This window comes from Bombina bombina, chromosome 4 (assembly GCF_027579735.1).
Source record: "Bombina bombina isolate aBomBom1 chromosome 4, aBomBom1.pri, whole genome shotgun sequence".
Classification (NCBI taxonomy): domain Eukaryota; kingdom Metazoa; phylum Chordata; class Amphibia; order Anura; family Bombinatoridae; genus Bombina; species Bombina bombina.
This window is the reverse complement of record NC_069502.1, coordinates 805,509,249-805,528,865: the sequence shown is the minus strand read 5'-3', so window position 1 is coordinate 805,528,865 and position 19,617 is coordinate 805,509,249. Positions and strand designations below refer to the sequence as shown.

The 19,617-nt window shown below is 43.5% G+C and overlaps 1 protein-coding gene across 1 annotated transcript in view; it reads right to left on the bottom strand.

Moving 5' to 3' along the window:
- LOC128657886 (gastrula zinc finger protein XlCGF66.1-like) overlaps window positions 1–19,617 on the bottom strand; it is a 57,518-nt gene that overhangs the window by 23,089 nt on the left and 14,812 nt on the right. Inside the window, exons 2-4 of the mRNA XM_053712314.1 lie at window positions 12,435–12,556; window positions 8,791–8,850; window positions 2,714–2,861 (exon numbers count right to left, since the gene is read on the bottom strand). Coding sequence (XP_053568289.1) covers window positions 2,714–2,861; window positions 8,791–8,850; window positions 12,435–12,512 — 286 coding nt within the window. The 5' untranslated portion in view covers window positions 12,513–12,556. The remainder of the gene's footprint in view (window positions 1–2,713; window positions 2,862–8,790; window positions 8,851–12,434; window positions 12,557–19,617) is intronic.

Here is a 19,617-nt window from a genome sequence, read left to right as displayed (position 1 = left end):
GTGTTCAGATGAAAGGATCCATCGGACCTTTCATGTGAACATGTTGAAAGACCCAGAGATGTGGCCGCTATCTGTGCGCTGGCAGTGGAGGACTCTGAAAGTCTTCCAATGCCGGAGCTGCCCGGACCTACTGACGCCCCCCAGGGGGTGGATGACATATCCCTAGATGACAGGTTAGAGCCCAGACAGAAAAGGCAGGTCCAGCGACTCCTAGAACAGAGAAGTGACATGTTCTCTACTGTCCCTGGGTTTACCACCACAGCCATCCACTGGGTGGAGACCCCAGGACAGACCTCCCTGCAACAGGCTGCCTACAGGGTCCCAGAGGCTGTCAGGGAAAGTATGCACCGGGAGCTCCGGGGAATGTTGGACCTCGGTGTCATTGAACCGTCCAACAGTCCCTGGGCCTCCCCGGTAGTGTTAGTACCCAAGGAGGACAGAACTACCTGGTTCTGCGTTGACTACCGTAGACTCAATGACAGAATCACCACTGACGCCTATCCCATGCCCTGAGTAGATGACCTGTTAGATCGAATCGCCCGGGGCCACTTCCTGACCACCCTCGACCTATGCAAGGGTGGTTGGCAAATTCCCCTCGACCCCGAGTCCATCCCCCAGTCTGCCTTCATCACTCCCTTCGGCTTATACCAGTTTAAGGTCAGGCCGTTTGGAATGAAGAACGCCCCAGCCACTTTCCAAAGAATGGTAGACCGCCTGTTAGATGGCCTCCAGGACTATGCCTGTGCATACCTGGATGACATCGCTATCTATAGCGAGACCTGGGAGAACCATCTGGTCCACCTAGGCATCTTCTTAGATCGTCTTCGAGCCGCCGGACTAACTTTGAAGCCAGAAAAGTGTACCATTGGGCGCTCGGAGGTTCAATATTTGGGCCACCGAGTCGGCTGCGGTAAGCAGCGACCCGAACCGGCCAAATTCGAGGCAGTGGCTAACTGGCCCACCCCCAGGACCAAAACCCAAGTCCTTGCCTTTCTGGGTACTGCAGGCTACTACCGGAGGTTTGTCCCCAATTACAGCACCCTCGCCAAACCCCTGACTGACCTGACCCGTAAACGACTTCCCCGACAGGTCCTGTGGTCCCCCGAGTGTGAACAAGCCTTCCAGAGTCTTACGTCTGCCTTAATCTCTGCTCCAGTACTGGCCGCTCCTAACCCAGCCAAACGCTTTTCTGTCCACACAGATGCCTCCATGTTCGGGTTGGGGGCCATATTAAGTCAGGCAGACGAGGAAGGAAAGGACCACCCCGTTGCCTACCTCAGTCGAAAACTGCTACCCCGGGAAGTATGCTACGCAGCGGTCGAGAAAGAGTATCTGGCGCTGGTATGGGCTTTGAAGAAGTTGCAGCCCTACCTATATGGAAGACCCTTCACCGTCCTCACTGACCATAATCCCCTTGCATGGCTCAACCGAGTTTCTGGGGACAACGGGAGACTGTTGAGGTGGAGCCTAGCCCTGCAGCCATTTAACTTTGACATTCAGTACCGACTGGGAAAAAGCAATGGGAATGCTGATGGACTTTCCCGGCGGACTGAAGTGACATAAATTCCTCGGACATCCCCAGGCCGACCCGTATGTGGATCTAGCCGGGCCTGCCGAACTGGAGGAGGGGAGACGTCACGGATACCAGGCTGCAAGGGTTAATACCCTACCCCCTATAACCTCACCCCTGTTGTTTCTCAGTGGTTTTGGGCTCTTCAGAGCAACCACAATCCCTGGATGCTTTGGTTTGCTTGTCTTGTGAAAAGCTGGTGTATGACCAGGAAAACCCTCCTAGGCTGTCCGGGCTCCTGGAACCCGTTCGGTCACAGGACAGCAGGACACCCGCTAACTTTACCCCTGGTCGCTCCAGCAACCATGTGCCCCAGAGCTCCGCTCTTTTGGGGATTAGTAGCCCCTAGGGAGGACAAGAGGTGGGGGAATTACCGGAGGGGAGCTGCTTTGGGAACCGGGGGGTTTGAACACCCCTACCCCCATAACTTCAACGGGCTGTATCTCCGGTCCCCAATAACGAATCCCACCGCTTTTTGGACTGCGGTCAAATGACGCTTTTTGGAGAGCTTTCAAATGACACCCTGGAAGTGCAGCCGCTCCCCCGGGATCACCCCAAAACCGTCATCACTGTGTCCTGGGATTCTGTGGGACTATGGTTGCTATGGAGGCGCCGGTCAGTCCGGAGGGGCAGGAATGGCGGGAAAACTGTGGCATTGTCCCCCTGTTTTATCAAGATGTGTGTGTGTATAAAAGATGTGTGTTTGTCCCAATAAAGGCAGTTCTTTTTTCACCTGAATGCTAGTCTGTCTAGTCATTTAGGTGGGCTCCTGCCAGAATCACTTTCCTGGGCTACATAGCAGCTTGTTCCAAGTAACGGAAGGACCCGTTTAGCGGAGCTACCCAGCCGGGGTAGCTGGGGATCTGTCACACAATGTATTCAATTAAGAACAAAAATAAAGCATCTGCTACTTTTTGCATTTAAAATATTTACATATATAAATAGATATATAATTGGTTTCACATTAATCACTCTTTACCCTTTAAATGTGTTTTTATTATTTTTTGGGGGTATAAAATTAGTTTTTAATCAGACATCTTATTAGATCACACATGACAGGATCACTGTAGATTAGCTCTGTTAGTCACGTCAGTAGTGCATGTGCATTTCATGAGTGAGATATTTAATACTACACAGCGTTACCGGAGCTCTTGTTTCCTGGCATCTCCATAGTCCTTAGTGCTTGGTGAGTCTCTAGCATGACGTCCTTGTAAAGCTCCTTGTGTCCCTCTATATACTCCCACTCCTCCAGAGAGAAATACACAGCAACATCATCACACTTTATAGGTACCTGAAACACACACAAATCATTCAGGCCCTGATATTCTAAATCTCTCTGCTCAGGTGAGATATTCTAAAATGATCCTCAAGGCAGATTTTGCCTTACTTCTCCAAGGAGTGTTCCTTGCATTTTTATATGTGAAGGAGAGACAAGCCCAGTGCAATATAGCACTGGATGACATGACAGTTCTGCTGCATTTACACTTTGTGCTTTATATATTATACAGCTTTACACTTCAGATTAAATTTTATTACATTTAAACTTTGCACTTTCTATTTAGTATTTTATTTTGTGTACAGCAGAATATTTTACAAATTCTGATTATAGCGCAGACTTCACAGAGACAGAACTGAATTTTCTAAGATAAAGGAGAGGAACCTGGAAATCCCAGAGACATAAGAAATGCCTTCCATAGAAAGTAATAAAGCTCTATGGGATATAAAATCTCATGTGAGAGAGAGGTTAACTGGATAATCCCTGGGGATGATATAAAGGCTCCAATTGCATCTATTCAAAATTAAACTAAAAAAATTTCACTACAATTTAACTTGCTTTTGTCTATATTTTAGTATATATTACTTTTATATTAGTTAAAATGTGTTTTGTGAATTTTGAGCAAACGTCACCTGCATACAGCTGGCGAGAAAAATCAGTGAGACCAACTTGTATAAAATGCTTAGAACATTTCACAAGACTTGCGAGAGAGCTTCAGACATACCATGGGAACTCCCCTGTTCAGCCCAGGGAACTGCCCTTCTCCTCCCACTATATATATATATATATATATATATATATATATATATATATATATGTGTGTGTGTGTATATGTATGTATGTATGTATGTATGTATGTATGTATGTATGTATGTATGTATGTATGTATGTATATATATATATATATATATATATATATCCTCCAAAAAGAGATAAGCACAGTCTTACATTACCACAACTGCCATGGTGCACTTCAAATGAAATATGTATGTTCCTCGTTTGCAAGAAGGCACTCACTGGTCTTTAGAGAAAACAATTTTTTAATTCATATCAAAAAGCAAATATATCCATAACGTTTCGATGTCGTTATGACATCTTTATCAAATGTTCTGCCAGTATCAATATCATAGAACAATCATGTCCCCAAAGTAGAAAAAAATCGCTAACATAATACCTCTAATACCCACCTTATATACACACATATCTAAATCTTCCCGCTCGGCAAATCACCAACCTCATCTCTGACGTGGGCCCACCTGTGGAATTTTTGTGTGAATTGGTTATGTTGTGCCTTGACAAGAACTACTTCAAGTTTGAATGTGACTATTACTTACAAATCTCTGGGACAGCCATGGGTTCAAACATGGCACCCTCATATGCTAATTTGTACATGGCATGGTACGAACAACAAGCCATGAAGCCTCATCCCCGCATCAGGTACTACGTACTTTATATTGATGACGTGTTCCTGGTGTGGAGAGGTGATGCAATTGAATTGAAGCAATGGGTGTCATGTTTGAACTCCATGGACTGTCCCATCAGATTTAAACTTGAGTACAGTGAGACAGGTGCATTTTTTGGACCTTAATATTATTAAGGTACAGAATGATGAGCAATATGTCTTTGGTACATCATTATATACCAAAGAAACGGACCGTAATTCTTTGTTGGAAGCAAATAGCTTTCACCCGAGACACCAAAAAACAGGGTTAGTGAAATCACAACTCACTAGGGTCATCCGCAACAACAGTGATGTACCCACTATGTTGAGACAACTCGATGAGATGGAAATAAAGTTGATAAAGAGGGGTTATGATGGTAAAATGGTCCATGGTGTAAGAATGGAGCTATTGGATGGCACAGCCACACATGCAAATAAACCAAAAGATATTACCACAACACAACAGAATTTTATCAGCACTTACACTCCAATGAGTGGGGAACTATCTAGATCTGTACGTCAACACTGGTCGATTCTGGAAACCGATATGACGCTCCCTTTTTATGGTACCAGGCCACCACGTATGGTGCATAGGCGGGCTGACAATTTACGTGATTTACTGGTGAAAACTGATCCAGTCAGCTGTTACCAGAAGGATACATGGTTGAAGCCCTCAAGTAAAGGCTGTTTTACCTGTGGTGGTTGTACGACATGCAACGGCATGATAAAAGGGAAGACCTTTCAACATCCCCATACGAACAAGCGCTACACTATTCGCCATCGACTTACCTGTACCAGCACACATGTTATTTACATGTTGATTTGCCCATGTTCCCTGGTATATATCAGAAAAACCGTCACAAGCTTCAGGGATAGGATGGCAAATCATCGGTGTGCCATCCGAGAAGCCTTAAAATCAGGCGATTCAGACCAGCCAGTAGCACGCCATTTTGTGCAACACAGACATAGTGTTTCTAGCATGAAAACGATGGTTATTGACCACATCCCACCACTATCTAGGGGTGGTAATAGAGCAAACCGACTGCTTCAGAGGGAGACTAAATGGATTCATATGCTGGATACTGTTATACCCAAGGGATTGAACACCTATCTGGACTTTGGACCGTTTTACACTAAATAACCCATAGACTGACCATGGACATATATTCCAATCTACCACTCCAATATGTGAGAATAAGTTCCAGGATCCTACATGAATTTTCATTCTAGTGGGTACACACTGGTTTCTATCTATTCTAAAAGGCATGAAGGAAGGTGGTAACTAATGTATGACAACTGTATATAGCAATAGAGCAAAGTGTACATACTAAGGATTATGAATAAGATAATAAAGTGTTAATAATGTCATATAGGAATTGCAAATTGTTAGCATAGGATGTATCTGCTAAACAGCTATGTTGTTTTTATTTCACTGTAAATATTGTCCGGAGTGTTATGTGTTGAAGTGGTATCAATCAATGTCAAATAATTTGATTGGTCTCTATTTGAAGAGCACTGTTGTGCTTCACATAGATCTTGCTTTTGTTTTAAAGCTGGAGTATTGATCGATGCCCATTCACACACATGCGCTTTTAATCTAGGACTTATACGGCATGTTTTGTTTTTGTGTTGAATGTTCCCATGACAACCGGTAGCTGACCAGCCAATACTGATATGTTGAAATCACGCTGTTGCGCGTTGACATCAGTGGGGGCGGATGTGTAAGACGCACTGTGGACTGTGTATACACGGTTGCCATGGAAATATGTAGCCAATCGGATCCGAATGACGCTTCACGCTCACGCTTGATGACGTCAGAGGTGAGGTTGGTGATTTGCAGAGCGGGAAGATTTAGAGATGTGTGTATATAAGGTGGGTATTAGAGGTATTATGTTAGCGATTTTTTCTACTTTGGGGACATGATTGTTCTATGATATTGATACTGGCAGAACATTTGATAAAGATGTCATAACGACATTGAAACGTTATGGATGTATTTGCTTTTTGATATGAATTAAAAAATTGTTTTCTCTAAAGACCAGTGAGTGCCTTCTTGCAAACGTGGAACATATATATATATATATATATATATATATATATATATATATATATATATACATACATACATACATACATACAGGTCCATTTATCATTGTGCAGATGGACATAATCCGCTATAGCGAACCGTGTCCGCCGCACATCGATAAATGTCGACATCATACGCTGTCGGCATTTATCATTGCACCAGCAGTTCTTGTGGCCGCTAGCAAGGGATGCCAATCAACCCGATCGTATTCATGAAGCAGCGGTCTTTAGATCTTATATATATATATATATATATATATATATATATATATATATATATATATATATATATATATATATATATATATATATATATATATATATATATATATATATATATATATATATCGTATTGTCCCGAGTATAGGCCGCACTTTTCCCCAAATGCAAGTCTTTAAACTAGGGATGCGGTCTATAATCGGGATGTTGCACAAAATACCATAAAAATACTGGTATAGGTAAGTACCTTGAATTGTCTGTGTTGGACGGAAGCGCTGTTTTTGTTTCAGGGAGAATTTGTGCCTCACGGATCTGCAATAACATCAGTACTGGATCGCTACTGTTGACGGTTATGACCCACTCTCTCTAACAGCGTTGACATGGTATCCATGATAACCACAATCAATTGCAGCAGTTTGATGATGTCATCAGAGTCGGACTGTTACACTGGGCTTCCTGGAGACACCGCTGGCCGCCGCCACCATCAACCGAAGCTCCTGCAGTGACAATCTGCATGACCCCACACTCAAAGCTGCACTCAGGAGCAGCGAGTTTAAGCAGGAGAGCAAGAGCCCAGATCTGGGACACCATGCCAGCACAACGCTTGGGAGTGAACTCCCCCTACTTTCATTGTGGTTTGGGAGCTATACTGTGGGAGTGTTTGCCGACCAGAGAGTCAGTGATATCACAGCGGGTCTGACAACTCTGAGACGTTAACCGCAGAGGTCCCTAGAGAAAGTGATGCTGGTGAGAACCTGTTGGAGGTACAGCTAGCAGCTAGAGGGACAACTGTCACTTATCCTGTTTTCCCTAATCGTTGTGTGTGATGATGAACCGTTAAAGGGGAAGGTAAGAGAACAGGACCTGTTACACAGTTGTTACCTTGAAATAGCTGGGCTATCTGGGCACATTTGCCTGTTAACCGGTCACTAAAGAGAATATCACCATTGACACAGCGTGAGAGATACTTTAACAGGGGTTGTTTTAAGAAGAAGGGGGCTAAGAGGGTGTGGAGGGCTGAGGGGAGGCTTGTGTGAGGTAGGTAGTTAATAGGGTGAGTAGTGGGCACTGTGTGAGGGAAGGAGGCTGAGTGGGTTAAGAGGAGGAAGTAATGTGTATGAAAGGCAGTAATGTGTTAAAAATTTAATTTCTTTAAAATGGCACCAAACTTTAAGGGTGCGGCCTATAATCAGGATTATATATATTCAAAACATAATTAGAATGTGTAAAATCATTGCTAGAGCTAAATCTAAATGTATTAAAATATAAATTAGAAAGTGAAAAGCTTAAAGGGATATGATCCAGATGGAGCATGCAATTTTAAGCAACTTTCTAATTTAGTCCTATTATCAATTTTCCTTCGTTCTCTTAGTGTCTTTTTTGAAAAGGCAGGACTGAAAGCTTAGGAGCTGTCCAATTTTTGCTTCAGCATCCTGGGTAGCGCTTGCTGTTTGATGGCTACATTTAGTCACCAATCATCAAGCACTACCCAGGTTCTGAACCAAAAATGGGGGGCTCTTAAACATTCCTTCTTTTCAAATAAAGATACCAAGAGAACAAAGAAAAATTGATATGAGCAATATATAGAAATTAAAAAGATCTTGCAGTGCTGGAGAGTTCTGACCTTTTTCTTTTGACTATTCAGTGAGTTCAGCCCATGTAAAGTGTGATCTGCAATTTCTTTCCAAGCTGGAGAACCTTTGAATATCAGAGCCTTAGCACTGAGACAGGGACTGGTTCTCCAGATACATAAATATGGTCAGCACATGTGCCCTCAATCTCTGTGTGCAGACTACAGGATCCCTGCAGAAACCCCAGTAATAACAGAAAATACAAAAAGTAGTAGCACAGGTTCCAATAAAAACTGCTTTATTCAGGTACTGGTTCTGTCACACACTTTTACTGACAGAGCCAGGGTAATGTTACTGAGAGCATGAAGAGACACAGACAGAAGGTAGGAAATACACACACAGGGCCAGATGCATCAGTAAAGGGCATCACTATGTATAATGTTACATTCCCCAGCAGTGCTCACCTCTCCTCTCAGCTGGTGAATGCTGCTGTTGGGGGATAATGTTACTGAGAACATGCAGAGACACAGACAGAAGGTAGGAAATACACAGAGGGCCAGATGCATCAGTGAAGGGAGACACTGTCACCTGACTCTGATATAATGTTACATTCCCCAGCAGTTCTCACCTCTCTGCTCTGCCGGTGAATGCTGCTGTGGGAGGGCCTCTTCTTCACAACAACATATTCCTATTAAATATAGAAGAGAAAATCATCAGACTATTTCCCTGGACTAAAATTTCTCCAGTTTTCATTTGCTTCTAAAACTCGTTAAATGAATGGGGTTTTCTTCACAGTCTTGATCATCACAAAGTAACGTAACTGACTGAATTACTTTGTGGGACTTCAGTGGTTTGAAGCTTCTGAAGACTGAGGACATGAGCTTCAATCAAAAATGAAGACATTGCAGTATCATCAATTAATGTAAAATATAACCTGTGGGGGGGGGTCTGTTTTGGGGACCCTAGAGTTGAGTCTTTAGGTGATAGGAGATTCCTCAGATACTGGGGTCTTGCAATTTAGCCCTTGGGAACTAGCGTTTTATATTTGTTTGTGTTTTTGGGAATTATGCAGGGGGACCCTTGGGTTCTGGAGGAAGTTTTTGCCACAGGGGCCATGAGCCCCTCGTTGCTGGTGGAGGTTTTGCAATGAAGGATTGTGCAGGAGACCCTGAGTGTTGGGGATGTTTTACAATGGATGGTTTTGCAGTTCCTAGGTGTTGGGGGTGGTGAGGTGGACCCTGTGTGCTTGACAGTGACGACAGGTTTAGTAGTTGAAGGTTTTCCAGGCAACATTGGATGCAAGAGGTTTTAGCGTGTATAGTTGTGTTGTGCAGGGGAGCTGAAGTCGGGGTTAGAGCGATGGCCTGGGTGAGCTGAAGTCGGGGTTAGAGCGATGGCCTGGGTGAGCTGAAGTCGGGGTTAGAGCGATGGCCTGGGTGAGCTGAAGTCGGGGTTAGAGCGATGGCCTGGGTGAGCTGAAGTCGGGGTTAGAGCGATGGCCTGGGTGAGCAGAAGTCGGGGTTAGAGCGATGGCCTGGGTGAGCTGAAGTCGGGGTTAGAGCGATGGCCTGGGTGAGCTGAAGTCGGGGTTAGAGCGATGGCCTGGGTGAGCTGAAGTCGGGGTTAGAGCGATAGCCTGGGTGAGCTGAAGTCGGGGTTAGAGCGATGGCCTGGGTGAGCTGAAGTCGGGGTTAGAGCGATGGCCTGGGTGAGCTGAAGTCGGGGTTAGAGCGATGGCCTGGGTGAGCTGAAGTCGGGGTTAGAGCGATGGCCTGGGTGAGCTGAAGTCGGGGTTAGAGCGATGGCCTGGGTGAGCTGAAGTCGGGGTTAGAGCGATGGCCTGGGTGAGCTGAAGTCGGGGTTAGTGCGATGGCCTAGGTGAGCTGAAGTCGGGGTTAGTGCGATGGCCTGGGTGAGCTGAAGTCGGGGTTAGTGCGATGGCCTGGGTGAGCTGAAGTCGGGGTTAGTGAGATGATCTGGGTAAGATGAAGTTAGGATTAGTGAGATGGTCTCGGTGAGCTATAGTTAGGGTTAGTTAGAAGGTCTGGGTGAGATGATCTGGGTGAGGTGAAGTTAACCCCTTAATGACCACAGCATTTTTCCATTTTCTGACCGTTTGGGACCAAGGCTATTTTTACATTTCTGCTGTGTTTGTGTTTAGCTGTAATTTTACTCTTACTCATTTACTGTACCCACACATATTATATACCGTTTTTCTCGCCATTAAATGGACTTTCTAAAGATACCATTATTTTCATCATATCTTATAATTTACTATAAAAAAATATAAAATATGAGGAAAAAATGGAAAAAAAACACACTTTTTCTAACTTTGACCCCCAAAATCTGTTACACATCTGCAACCACCAAAAAACACTCATGCTAAATAGTTTCCAAATTTTGTCCTGAGTTTAGAAATACCCAATGTTTACATGTTCTTTACTTTTTTGCAAGTTATAGGGCAATAAATACAAGAAGCACTTTGCTATTTCCAAACCACTTTTTTTCAAACTTAGCGCTAGTTACATTGGAACACTGATATCTTCCAGGAATCCCTGAATATCCATTGACATGTATATATTTTTTTTTAGAAGACATCCCAAAGTATTGATCTAGGCCCATTTTGGTATATTTCATGCCACCATTTCACCGCCAAATGCGATCAAATAAAAAAAAATGTTCACTTTTTCACACATTTTGTTACAAACTTTAGGTTTCTCACTGAATTTATTTACAAACAGCTTGTGCAATTATGGCACAAATGGTTGTAAATGCTTCTCTGGAATCCCCTTTTTTCATAAATAGCAGACATATATGGATTTGGTGTTGCTTTTTGGTAATTAGAAGGCCGCTAAATGCCACTGCGCACCACACGTGTATTATGCCCAGCAATGAAGGGGTTAATTAGGGAGCATGTAGGGAGCTTGTAGGGTTAATTTTAGCTTTATTGTAGTGTAGTAAACAACCCTAAGTATTGATCTAGGCCCATTTTGGTATATTTCATGCCACCATTTCAACGCCAAATGCGATTAAATAAAAAAAAAAGTAAAATTTTTCACAATTTTAGGTTTCTCACTGAAATCATTTACAAACAGCTTGTGCAATTATGGCACAAATGGTTGTAAATGCTTCTCTGGGATCCCCTTTGTTGAGAAATAGCAGACATACATGGCTTTGGCGTTGCTTTTTGGTAATTAGAAGGCCGCTAAATGCCGCTGCGCATCACACGTGTATTATGGCTAGCAGTGAAGGGGTTAATTAGGTAGCATGTAGGGAGCTTGCAGGGTTAATTTTAGCTTTAGTGTAGAGATCAGCCTCCCACCTGACACATTACACCCCCTGATCCCTCCCAAACAGCTCTCTTCCCTCCCCCACCCCACAATTGTCCCCGCCATGTTAAGTACTGGCAGAAAGTCTGCCAGTACTAAAAAAAAAGCTATCCTTGATAAAAAAATAAATTAAAAAAAGGGCATATTTACATATGCTGCTCTGGAGGATCCCCCCTTAGCCCCCAACCTCCCTTATAACCCCGAAACAGCTCTTTACCCATCCCCCTCTAACTTATTAGTAGCCATCTTTGGTACTGGCAGCTGTCTGCCAGTACCCAGTTTATAGTAAAATATGTTTTATTATTTTTTTTTAAATAATTTTCTGTAGTGTAGCTTGCCCCCCCAAAAGACCAACCCACCACCCCTCCCAGATCTCTCAGATCTCCATATATTTAAATATATTTGGCAATCACTGCCACTTTTCTCCCATCATTTTTCTGTAGTGTAGCGGTTCCCACCCGCTTCCTACCCCCACGCGCGCCCCCGGCGTTCCCGCCCACGATCCCGCCCCCCTCCACATCATACGGCCCATCGATGGCCGCCCACCCGCCTCCCAGACTGGCTCCCACCCACCAACGAAACCGGCCATCGATGTCCGGTACAGAGAGGGCCACAGAGTGGCTCTCTCTGCATCGGATGGCCAAGGGGGGTTATTGCAGGATGCCTCGATGTTGAGGCATCACTGCAATAACCGGAAAGCAGCTGGAAGCGAGCAGGATCGCTTCCAGCTGCTTTCCAGACCAAGGACGTACGCCACACGTCCTCGGTCATTAACTGTATTTTTTTTGAGGACGTGTGGCGTACGTCCGTGGTCGTTAAGGGGTTAAGGTTAGAGAGATAGTCTGGGTGAAGTGAAGTTTGAATTAGTCAGATGGGTCCGGTGTATCAGAGGCAGCACAGTAAATAGGACCAGTGTCACATGACATTCACCAGCAGCTTTTACCTCTCCGGTCAGCAGGCAAATGATGCTCAGGGCCTGACTCAGGAACTGCTCTGCTATCTGCTTCCTGTATTTGTTCATCTTGTTTACATCAGTGACTGAGTCAGATTTTATAAATGTGACACCTACAAAAGAAAGGAAAACAGCAACATGAGAGATGAGAAATAATCTGAGCTCTTCCTGTATTTATATTATGGTAAAGAACCGATTATGTCATATAAAACATGTTTGTTTATTTTACTTATGCACAATCTAATACTACACATATGACCAGCTGCATGTAGAGCAAGTAATACATACAGTGATAAAATGTGACAATATTTATAAAGCATGAGTCAAATGTTATCAGAGATACATTAAAAGGGACACTGTACCCAAATTTTTTGTTTTGTAATTCAGAAAGAGCATGCAATTTTAAGCAACTTTCTAATTTACTCCTATTATCATTTTTTCTTCGTTCTCTTGCTATCATTATTTGAAAAAGAAGGCATCTAAGCTTTTTTTTGGTTTCAGTACTCTGGACAGCACTTTTTTATTGGTGGATGGATTTATCCACCAATCAGCAAGGACAACCCAGGTTGTTCACCAAAAATGGGCCGGCATCTAAACTTACATTCTTGCATTTCAAATAAAGATACCAAGAGAATGAAGAAAATTTGATAATAGGAGTAAATTAGAAAGTTGCTTAAAATGTCATGCTCAATCTGAATCACGAAAGAGAAATTTTGGGTACAGTGTCCCTTTAATGTAATAGCATCTGAAAAGCAAGAGGTTGGCTGTATACAGGAATATGCAGAATAAGCCGATATGTCATGAAGCAGATGTAAAATACTGAGTAGCTCCCTGGATCACAGGATTTGTTAAAGGGACAGTCTGCATCATTTTTTATTGTTTAAAAAGATAGATAACCCTTAACTACAGGGGTTATCTGACCCACCAGACTGTGGCCCTGAATCAGCCTGTCCTGCCCACACACCACCCAGACTATGCCCCTGAATCAGCCTGTCCTGCCCATACACCACCCAGACTGTGCCTCTGAATCAGCCTGTCCTGCCCACACACCACCCAGACTGTGCCTCTGAATCAGCCTGTCCTGCCCATACACCACCCAGACTGTGCCTCTGAATCAGCCTGTCCTGCCCATACACCACCCAGACTGTGCCTCTGAATCAGCCTGTCCTGCCCATACACCACCCAGACTTTGCTCCTGAATCAGCCTGTCCTGCCCATACACCACCCAGACTTTGCCCCTGAATCAGTCAGTCCTGCCCATACACCACCCAGACTGTGCCCCTGAATCAGTCAGTCCTGCCCATACACCACCCAGACTGTGCCCCTGAATAAGTCTGTCCTGCCCACACACCACCCAGACTATGCCCCTGAATCAGCCTGTCCTGCCCATACACCACCCAGACTGTGCCTCTGAATCAGCCTGTCCTGCCTATACACCACCCAGACTGTGCCTCTGAATCAGCCTGTCCTGCCCATACACCACCCAGACTGTGCCTCTGAATCAGCCTGTCCTGCCCATACACCACCCAGACTTTGCCCCTGAATCAGCCTGTCCTGCCCATACACCACCCAGACTGTGCCCCTGAATCAGTCAGTCCTGCTCATGCACCACCCAGACTGTGCTCCTGAATCAGTCAGTCCTGCTCATGCACCACCCAGACTGTGCTCCTGAATCAGTCAGTCCTGCCCATACACCACCCAGACTGCGCCCCTGAATCCATCAGTTCTGTTGGTGCATGCATGGGACAATAACCTTGAATCAGTCTGTCCTGCTCATGTCCACCCAGACTATTTCCCTGAATAAGTGTATCCTAGGATTAAATATATAATGATGCTTAAATCTGTGCAATAAAGCATCACATAGATTAGTAATAGGGTTGCACCGATACCGATACTAGTATCGGTATCGGTGCCGATACCAAGTATTTGCATGAGTACTTGTACTCATGCAAAAGGCACAGATACTTAAACCGATACCTCCAAATCCTACACATACGCCATCTTGTGGCATTTTTCAAACTGGATGTTCCCATTTCATTTTAAGCTGGAGTGGAGACTTAACTAAAAAATTGTTCACTTCTGTTCTGCTAATACAAATTGCTGTCATTTTTATTATTGTACGTTTGAGAGCAGTGCCCCAAAAGCTGCTACTATACAGCTGGAAGCCTACCTGGGAGAGATCTCTGTACCTCATTCAGACAAACCCCTGACGTACTGGGCAGTTAATAAACTGAGATTTAATGGCCAAAAAAATATCTTTATGACCTGTGCAGTAGTGTGAAAGTGAAAGACTGTTCAGCTTAGCGTCAAACGTCCTTACTAATAAAAGAAACAGACTTATAGCTGAACATGCAGAGATGCTTCTGTTCCTTAAAAAGAACTTGCCAATAACTTTTGAAAAATTACTCTAATTGCTAGATTGCCTGTTATACTGCTAGTTCTCATCTTGCACAACTATGCTCAAAACATACTGTACTCTGAGGAACATCCTTAGCCAGGGCTGGACTGGGAATAAAAAGCAGCCCTTGAAAAATATGAAGACCAGCCCTATTTTCTGTTGAGTCAGTAGAATGCAAATGCCCAATTTTTCTCAAAGGGGATTACTGGGATACTCCTTCCCCAATATTATTTTCAGAATTAAATTATATTACTTTGTATTAGGTACAAATGTCAGATTGATGAGTTATATAGGCACCTTACAACCCAATTGCATCCAGTAATCACCCCTTTAAATTGTAGCTTTCGGGGGCGGAGTCTGGAGCAGCAAGGGAATGGCTTCTTAAGCTGAGAGCTCCGTGCAGGAGAAGGAGAATAAAGGCAGAAATCTGTGCTACAGGCACATCAGAGTCACAGAATGTGAGCGTATGTGGTGCAGAACATCCAGACACTACTCTACAGACATCGGAGCAAAGACTCTTTCAGTGTTAAGCAAGATTTAGTGGAGACTTCTGACAGGAAGGCCGGTCGCCATTTTCACAGCCCACGTGGAGAAACTTTCTTAAGAAAAGGCTGCAGCGGCTGCAGAACTCTATAGCGGAGGTGGGTAAGAGGCTTAAAATCATAATAAAGGGTCTCAACCAGAAGGAGACAGATGTAAATAAGCGGCAAGTGAAGGAGGAAGAGGGTGAGGTTGGCTTCTGCAGCTCTTAAGCTACGGAGTGATAAAGGCCTAGCTGACACAGACCTGCATAGCAAGGGGGTCTGGATAAATAAACAGAATAGCTTCTGGGGCCACATAACCTTTAATGGGAGACATAGCTACAATGAAAAAGAGGGACATTTACAAAGAATGAACCGGGGGAGATAGAGGATACAAACAGTAACAAGCTGCCAGGGATAAGAAAGACAAAATTATACAAACTCTGCATGCTGCAGTTATAGTAATGCAGTGAATGAGAGATGTCACACAGGCCCATATAACTTATATGAATACAGAGAGAACAGCATGGTGAACTTTCCCTAGGGATAACTATAGGGGAACAAGCTGCTTGTTTTAATATACTTGGGGCCCTGAAGGATCCACTGAAAGGGTCAAGAAAGACAGACTGTGAGAATGTTTATTAATGTGTTGGAGGAGAGGAGGAGGAAGCAAATCCCACATCTTGTAACAGCAAATATGTAATCTCCCATATACTTGAAACTGTGAAGGAAATTATGATTTAAACAGTCTGCAACTTGTCATTACATATAGCACCCTTCTCCCTGGCTCTACAGTTATCAACTCTATACTCAAAGGAGTAAATATACATTACTTGTCTATTTTTGCCTGTTAGAAGATAAAGGAGGAGGTTTGGCCTGTGATACCGCTAAAGGACAGTACTTATAATTCTTACATTTGCATCAGTGACGCGCCAAAATGGCTGCCAGAAAGAATACTAAGGTGAACCCTCTAAGCAAACAATCGGCCTCTAGCCTCTTTTTCAGACCCGCAAAGGGGGATAAAGCCTCTGATATACAAGCACAGCATTCTGATGAAGAGAGGGATATGGATGAGCATCCCACAGAAGGGACAACAGATACAAGGCCCATAACTAAGGCTGATTTGGATCACCTGGTCTCCAAGCGGGACATAAATACGAACTTTGAGAAACTTTTGGAAAAAATGGAAAGCTTGCAAAACTCTGTGACCAATAGTATAGCAGAGCTGAAAAAGGAGGTAGTAGATTTAGGATCTCGAGTAAACACCCTAGAGGAAAGCGGAGACTCTATGGTGGAAGGTCTAAATGAAATGACAGAAAAGGTCTCCTCACAACAGGCGGACATTGAGGATATATATGACAAGCTGGAAGATTTAGAAAATCGGAGCCGCAGATCTAATCTGCGGCTAAAAGGAGTCCCAGAATCAATTGGCCCTAAGGAGCTGAGTGCATATTTGCTCAACCTTTTTCATTCCATCACTGGCTCAGCTGGAGAGGAGAAATTCCAGATGGAAAGATCACATCGGGCACTCAGGCCCAAGCCTAAGGGGGAAGAACCTCCCAGAGATGTCATCATAAGGATGCTACGCTTTCAAGAAAAGGAAGAAATACTGGCTGCAGCAAGGAAGAACCCAACATGTTATTCAGTTCTTCCAGGATTTATGCTTGAGGACACTACACAGAAGAAGCTCTCTTCGGCCTTTGACTTCTTTAGTAAGGAAAAATCAGGTCCCATATAGATGGGGGTTTCCTTTTGCCCTCCACATAACGTGGGAGAACAAGTCATTCTTCATTAAAGAACCGTGGGAGATTCCAGAAGTATGTCGTAAGCTAAAGATGGAGCCTCCGGATCTTTCACAACAGGGAGGTCCCTCAGATCAACTCAGTCAGGGGAATAAAACCCGACAGAAGCAATGGACCAGGATACCAGAAAAGAAACGGAAAACTTGAGGAGTTTGGGTCACATCAACAAAAGATGAAGAGGAAGGACACGTCCCTTATTTGGGTACACCCCCTTTTAGAGGGGAGGAACTCTATGTGATTACCTGAAGGTTATTAAAGAAAGGGACGATGGATAGATAAGTATACTAAAGCTGTATTCACTTTATGTTTCCTTTTTTCTTTCTTGTTCTCTAAGGAAATAAGGGTTGTAAAGTTTAATGTCTTGTAGGAGAAGGTTGGGGGGATATGTTGATCACCATGTGGGCCCTTGAACATTGGGCCATACTTGTAAGTTATGACACTATGTTAGTTAAAATACAATGTAACTGTTAATATTAGACAAAGTCTGTCTTCCAGTGAGGAAAAAGTAGGGTTATTTTATCACAATTAGTTGCTGATCCACTGACTATACTGTAAAGGGAAAAATGTAAATGACCTCTTAATGTTTTATTTGTTTCTGTACATTCTAATATCATATCTTGCCACAATAACTATTTATGAATGTAACTGCACTTAGGTACAATATGTGGTGGAGTCCTAAAAGGACCAAAACAGTTTATGTTTTTGAAAGTGTTTTTTATTGTTATTTAATGTGTTTTTTTTTATACCAGGTGTTTCCTAGTAAGTATAAGATGGCAGAACAGGAGAGAAGACGAGGTGAGAGGGTGATTCAGGTGTCTGGGGGCAAGGAAGTAGGAGGGGATCTCAGGGCGGTGAGAGCTTGGTTGACGTGATAACTATATGGGACATACTGAAAGGTATTGGGAGAAATGGCAATGTCACATAATTTAAACTTGATTTCTCATAATGTTAGGGGACTTAATACAGATAATAAGAGACGCACTATCTGAAACTAAAAGCAAACATTATTTTCCTTCAGGAAACACACTTCATTTCCCAGACAATACCAAAATATTGGTCGCACCAATTTCCACATCACTTCCACTCCACGACGGACGCAAAAAAAAGGGGGGGTGACAATATTATTACATAAGTCATTAGACTTTATCCTGGACAAAGTAACTAGAGATAAGGAAGGCAGGTTTGTAATTGTTCGGGGCACGATTCAGAATATCAAAATCACATTATGTAATATTTACGCACCTAATGAGACACAGAATACCTTTTTTCGGCAAATATCACATCATCTCACCCAGTGGTCACAAGATAGAGTCATTTTAGCAGGGGATTTTAATGTATCTATGTCCTCTTTCTCAGGGGGGGGACCCAAAGGGATGACGAGTAAACAACACAGGCACAATGCTATTATTAAGTCCATTAGATAATCACTGGGAGCTCATAACCTTATAGACTCTTGGACGGCAGTAGGCAATTCCAAACATGACTATACATACTACTCGCCGGCACACCAATCATACTCAACATTAGACTATATATACGTGAGTCAAATCATGACTCCTAACTTGGTTGCATCAAGCACACAGCCGTGCGTTTGGTCAGACCACTCCTTAGTGACTTTGGAGCTATCGGGTATAATAAACTTCACACGACAAAGGTCGTGGACATATAATGCAACACTCCTTAGGAATCCAGAGATACATGAGAGAGTAACCAAAGCATTGAAGGAATACTGGCAGATAAACGTGGGGTCCACAAGCAACCCTCTAATAACATGGGTGGCACACAAGCCCTTTATGAGAGGCCTATTCATTAAAGAGAAGTCGATGTTGTTGAAAAAGTCATCACAATTAGTTAATGCCCTCCAGGGGGAGGTTGAGACACTTGAGAGAGAGCATAGACGTACCTTATCAACTAGGATATATAAGACCCTCCAGTCCAAAAGACAGGAATTATCTAAAATCCTAAATGAATTCTCTATCCGAGCGGCTTTGAAACTGAGGGCGCACTATTATGTATATGCGAATAAGCCTGACAAATATTTGGCGTTTAAATTAAGGGAGAGAACTAAATTTTTTGCTATACCTTCCATTCAGAAACCAAACAGTGCTCCCACCTCAAACCCTCAGGAGATAACTGAAACCTTTGCCCAATATTATGAGGATTTGTATGATGGGAAAAAGGTGGCTTCGGGGGACCTTACGACACAAATAGACAATTTTTTACGACAGGCTGACTTACAGGTAATCCAGGACTCTGACCTTACACAACTTAACGCGAAAATTACGGCCATAGAAATACTGACGGTTATCAAAGACTTGAAGACAGGGAAAGCAGCGGGCCCCGATGGTCTTACAGGGGAAAATTACAAATTGTTCGGTAGGCCACCTACTTACATTCTGCAATGAAATCCTGGCAGGGGGGGAGCTCCCTAAAGAAATGCTACAAGCTAAGAT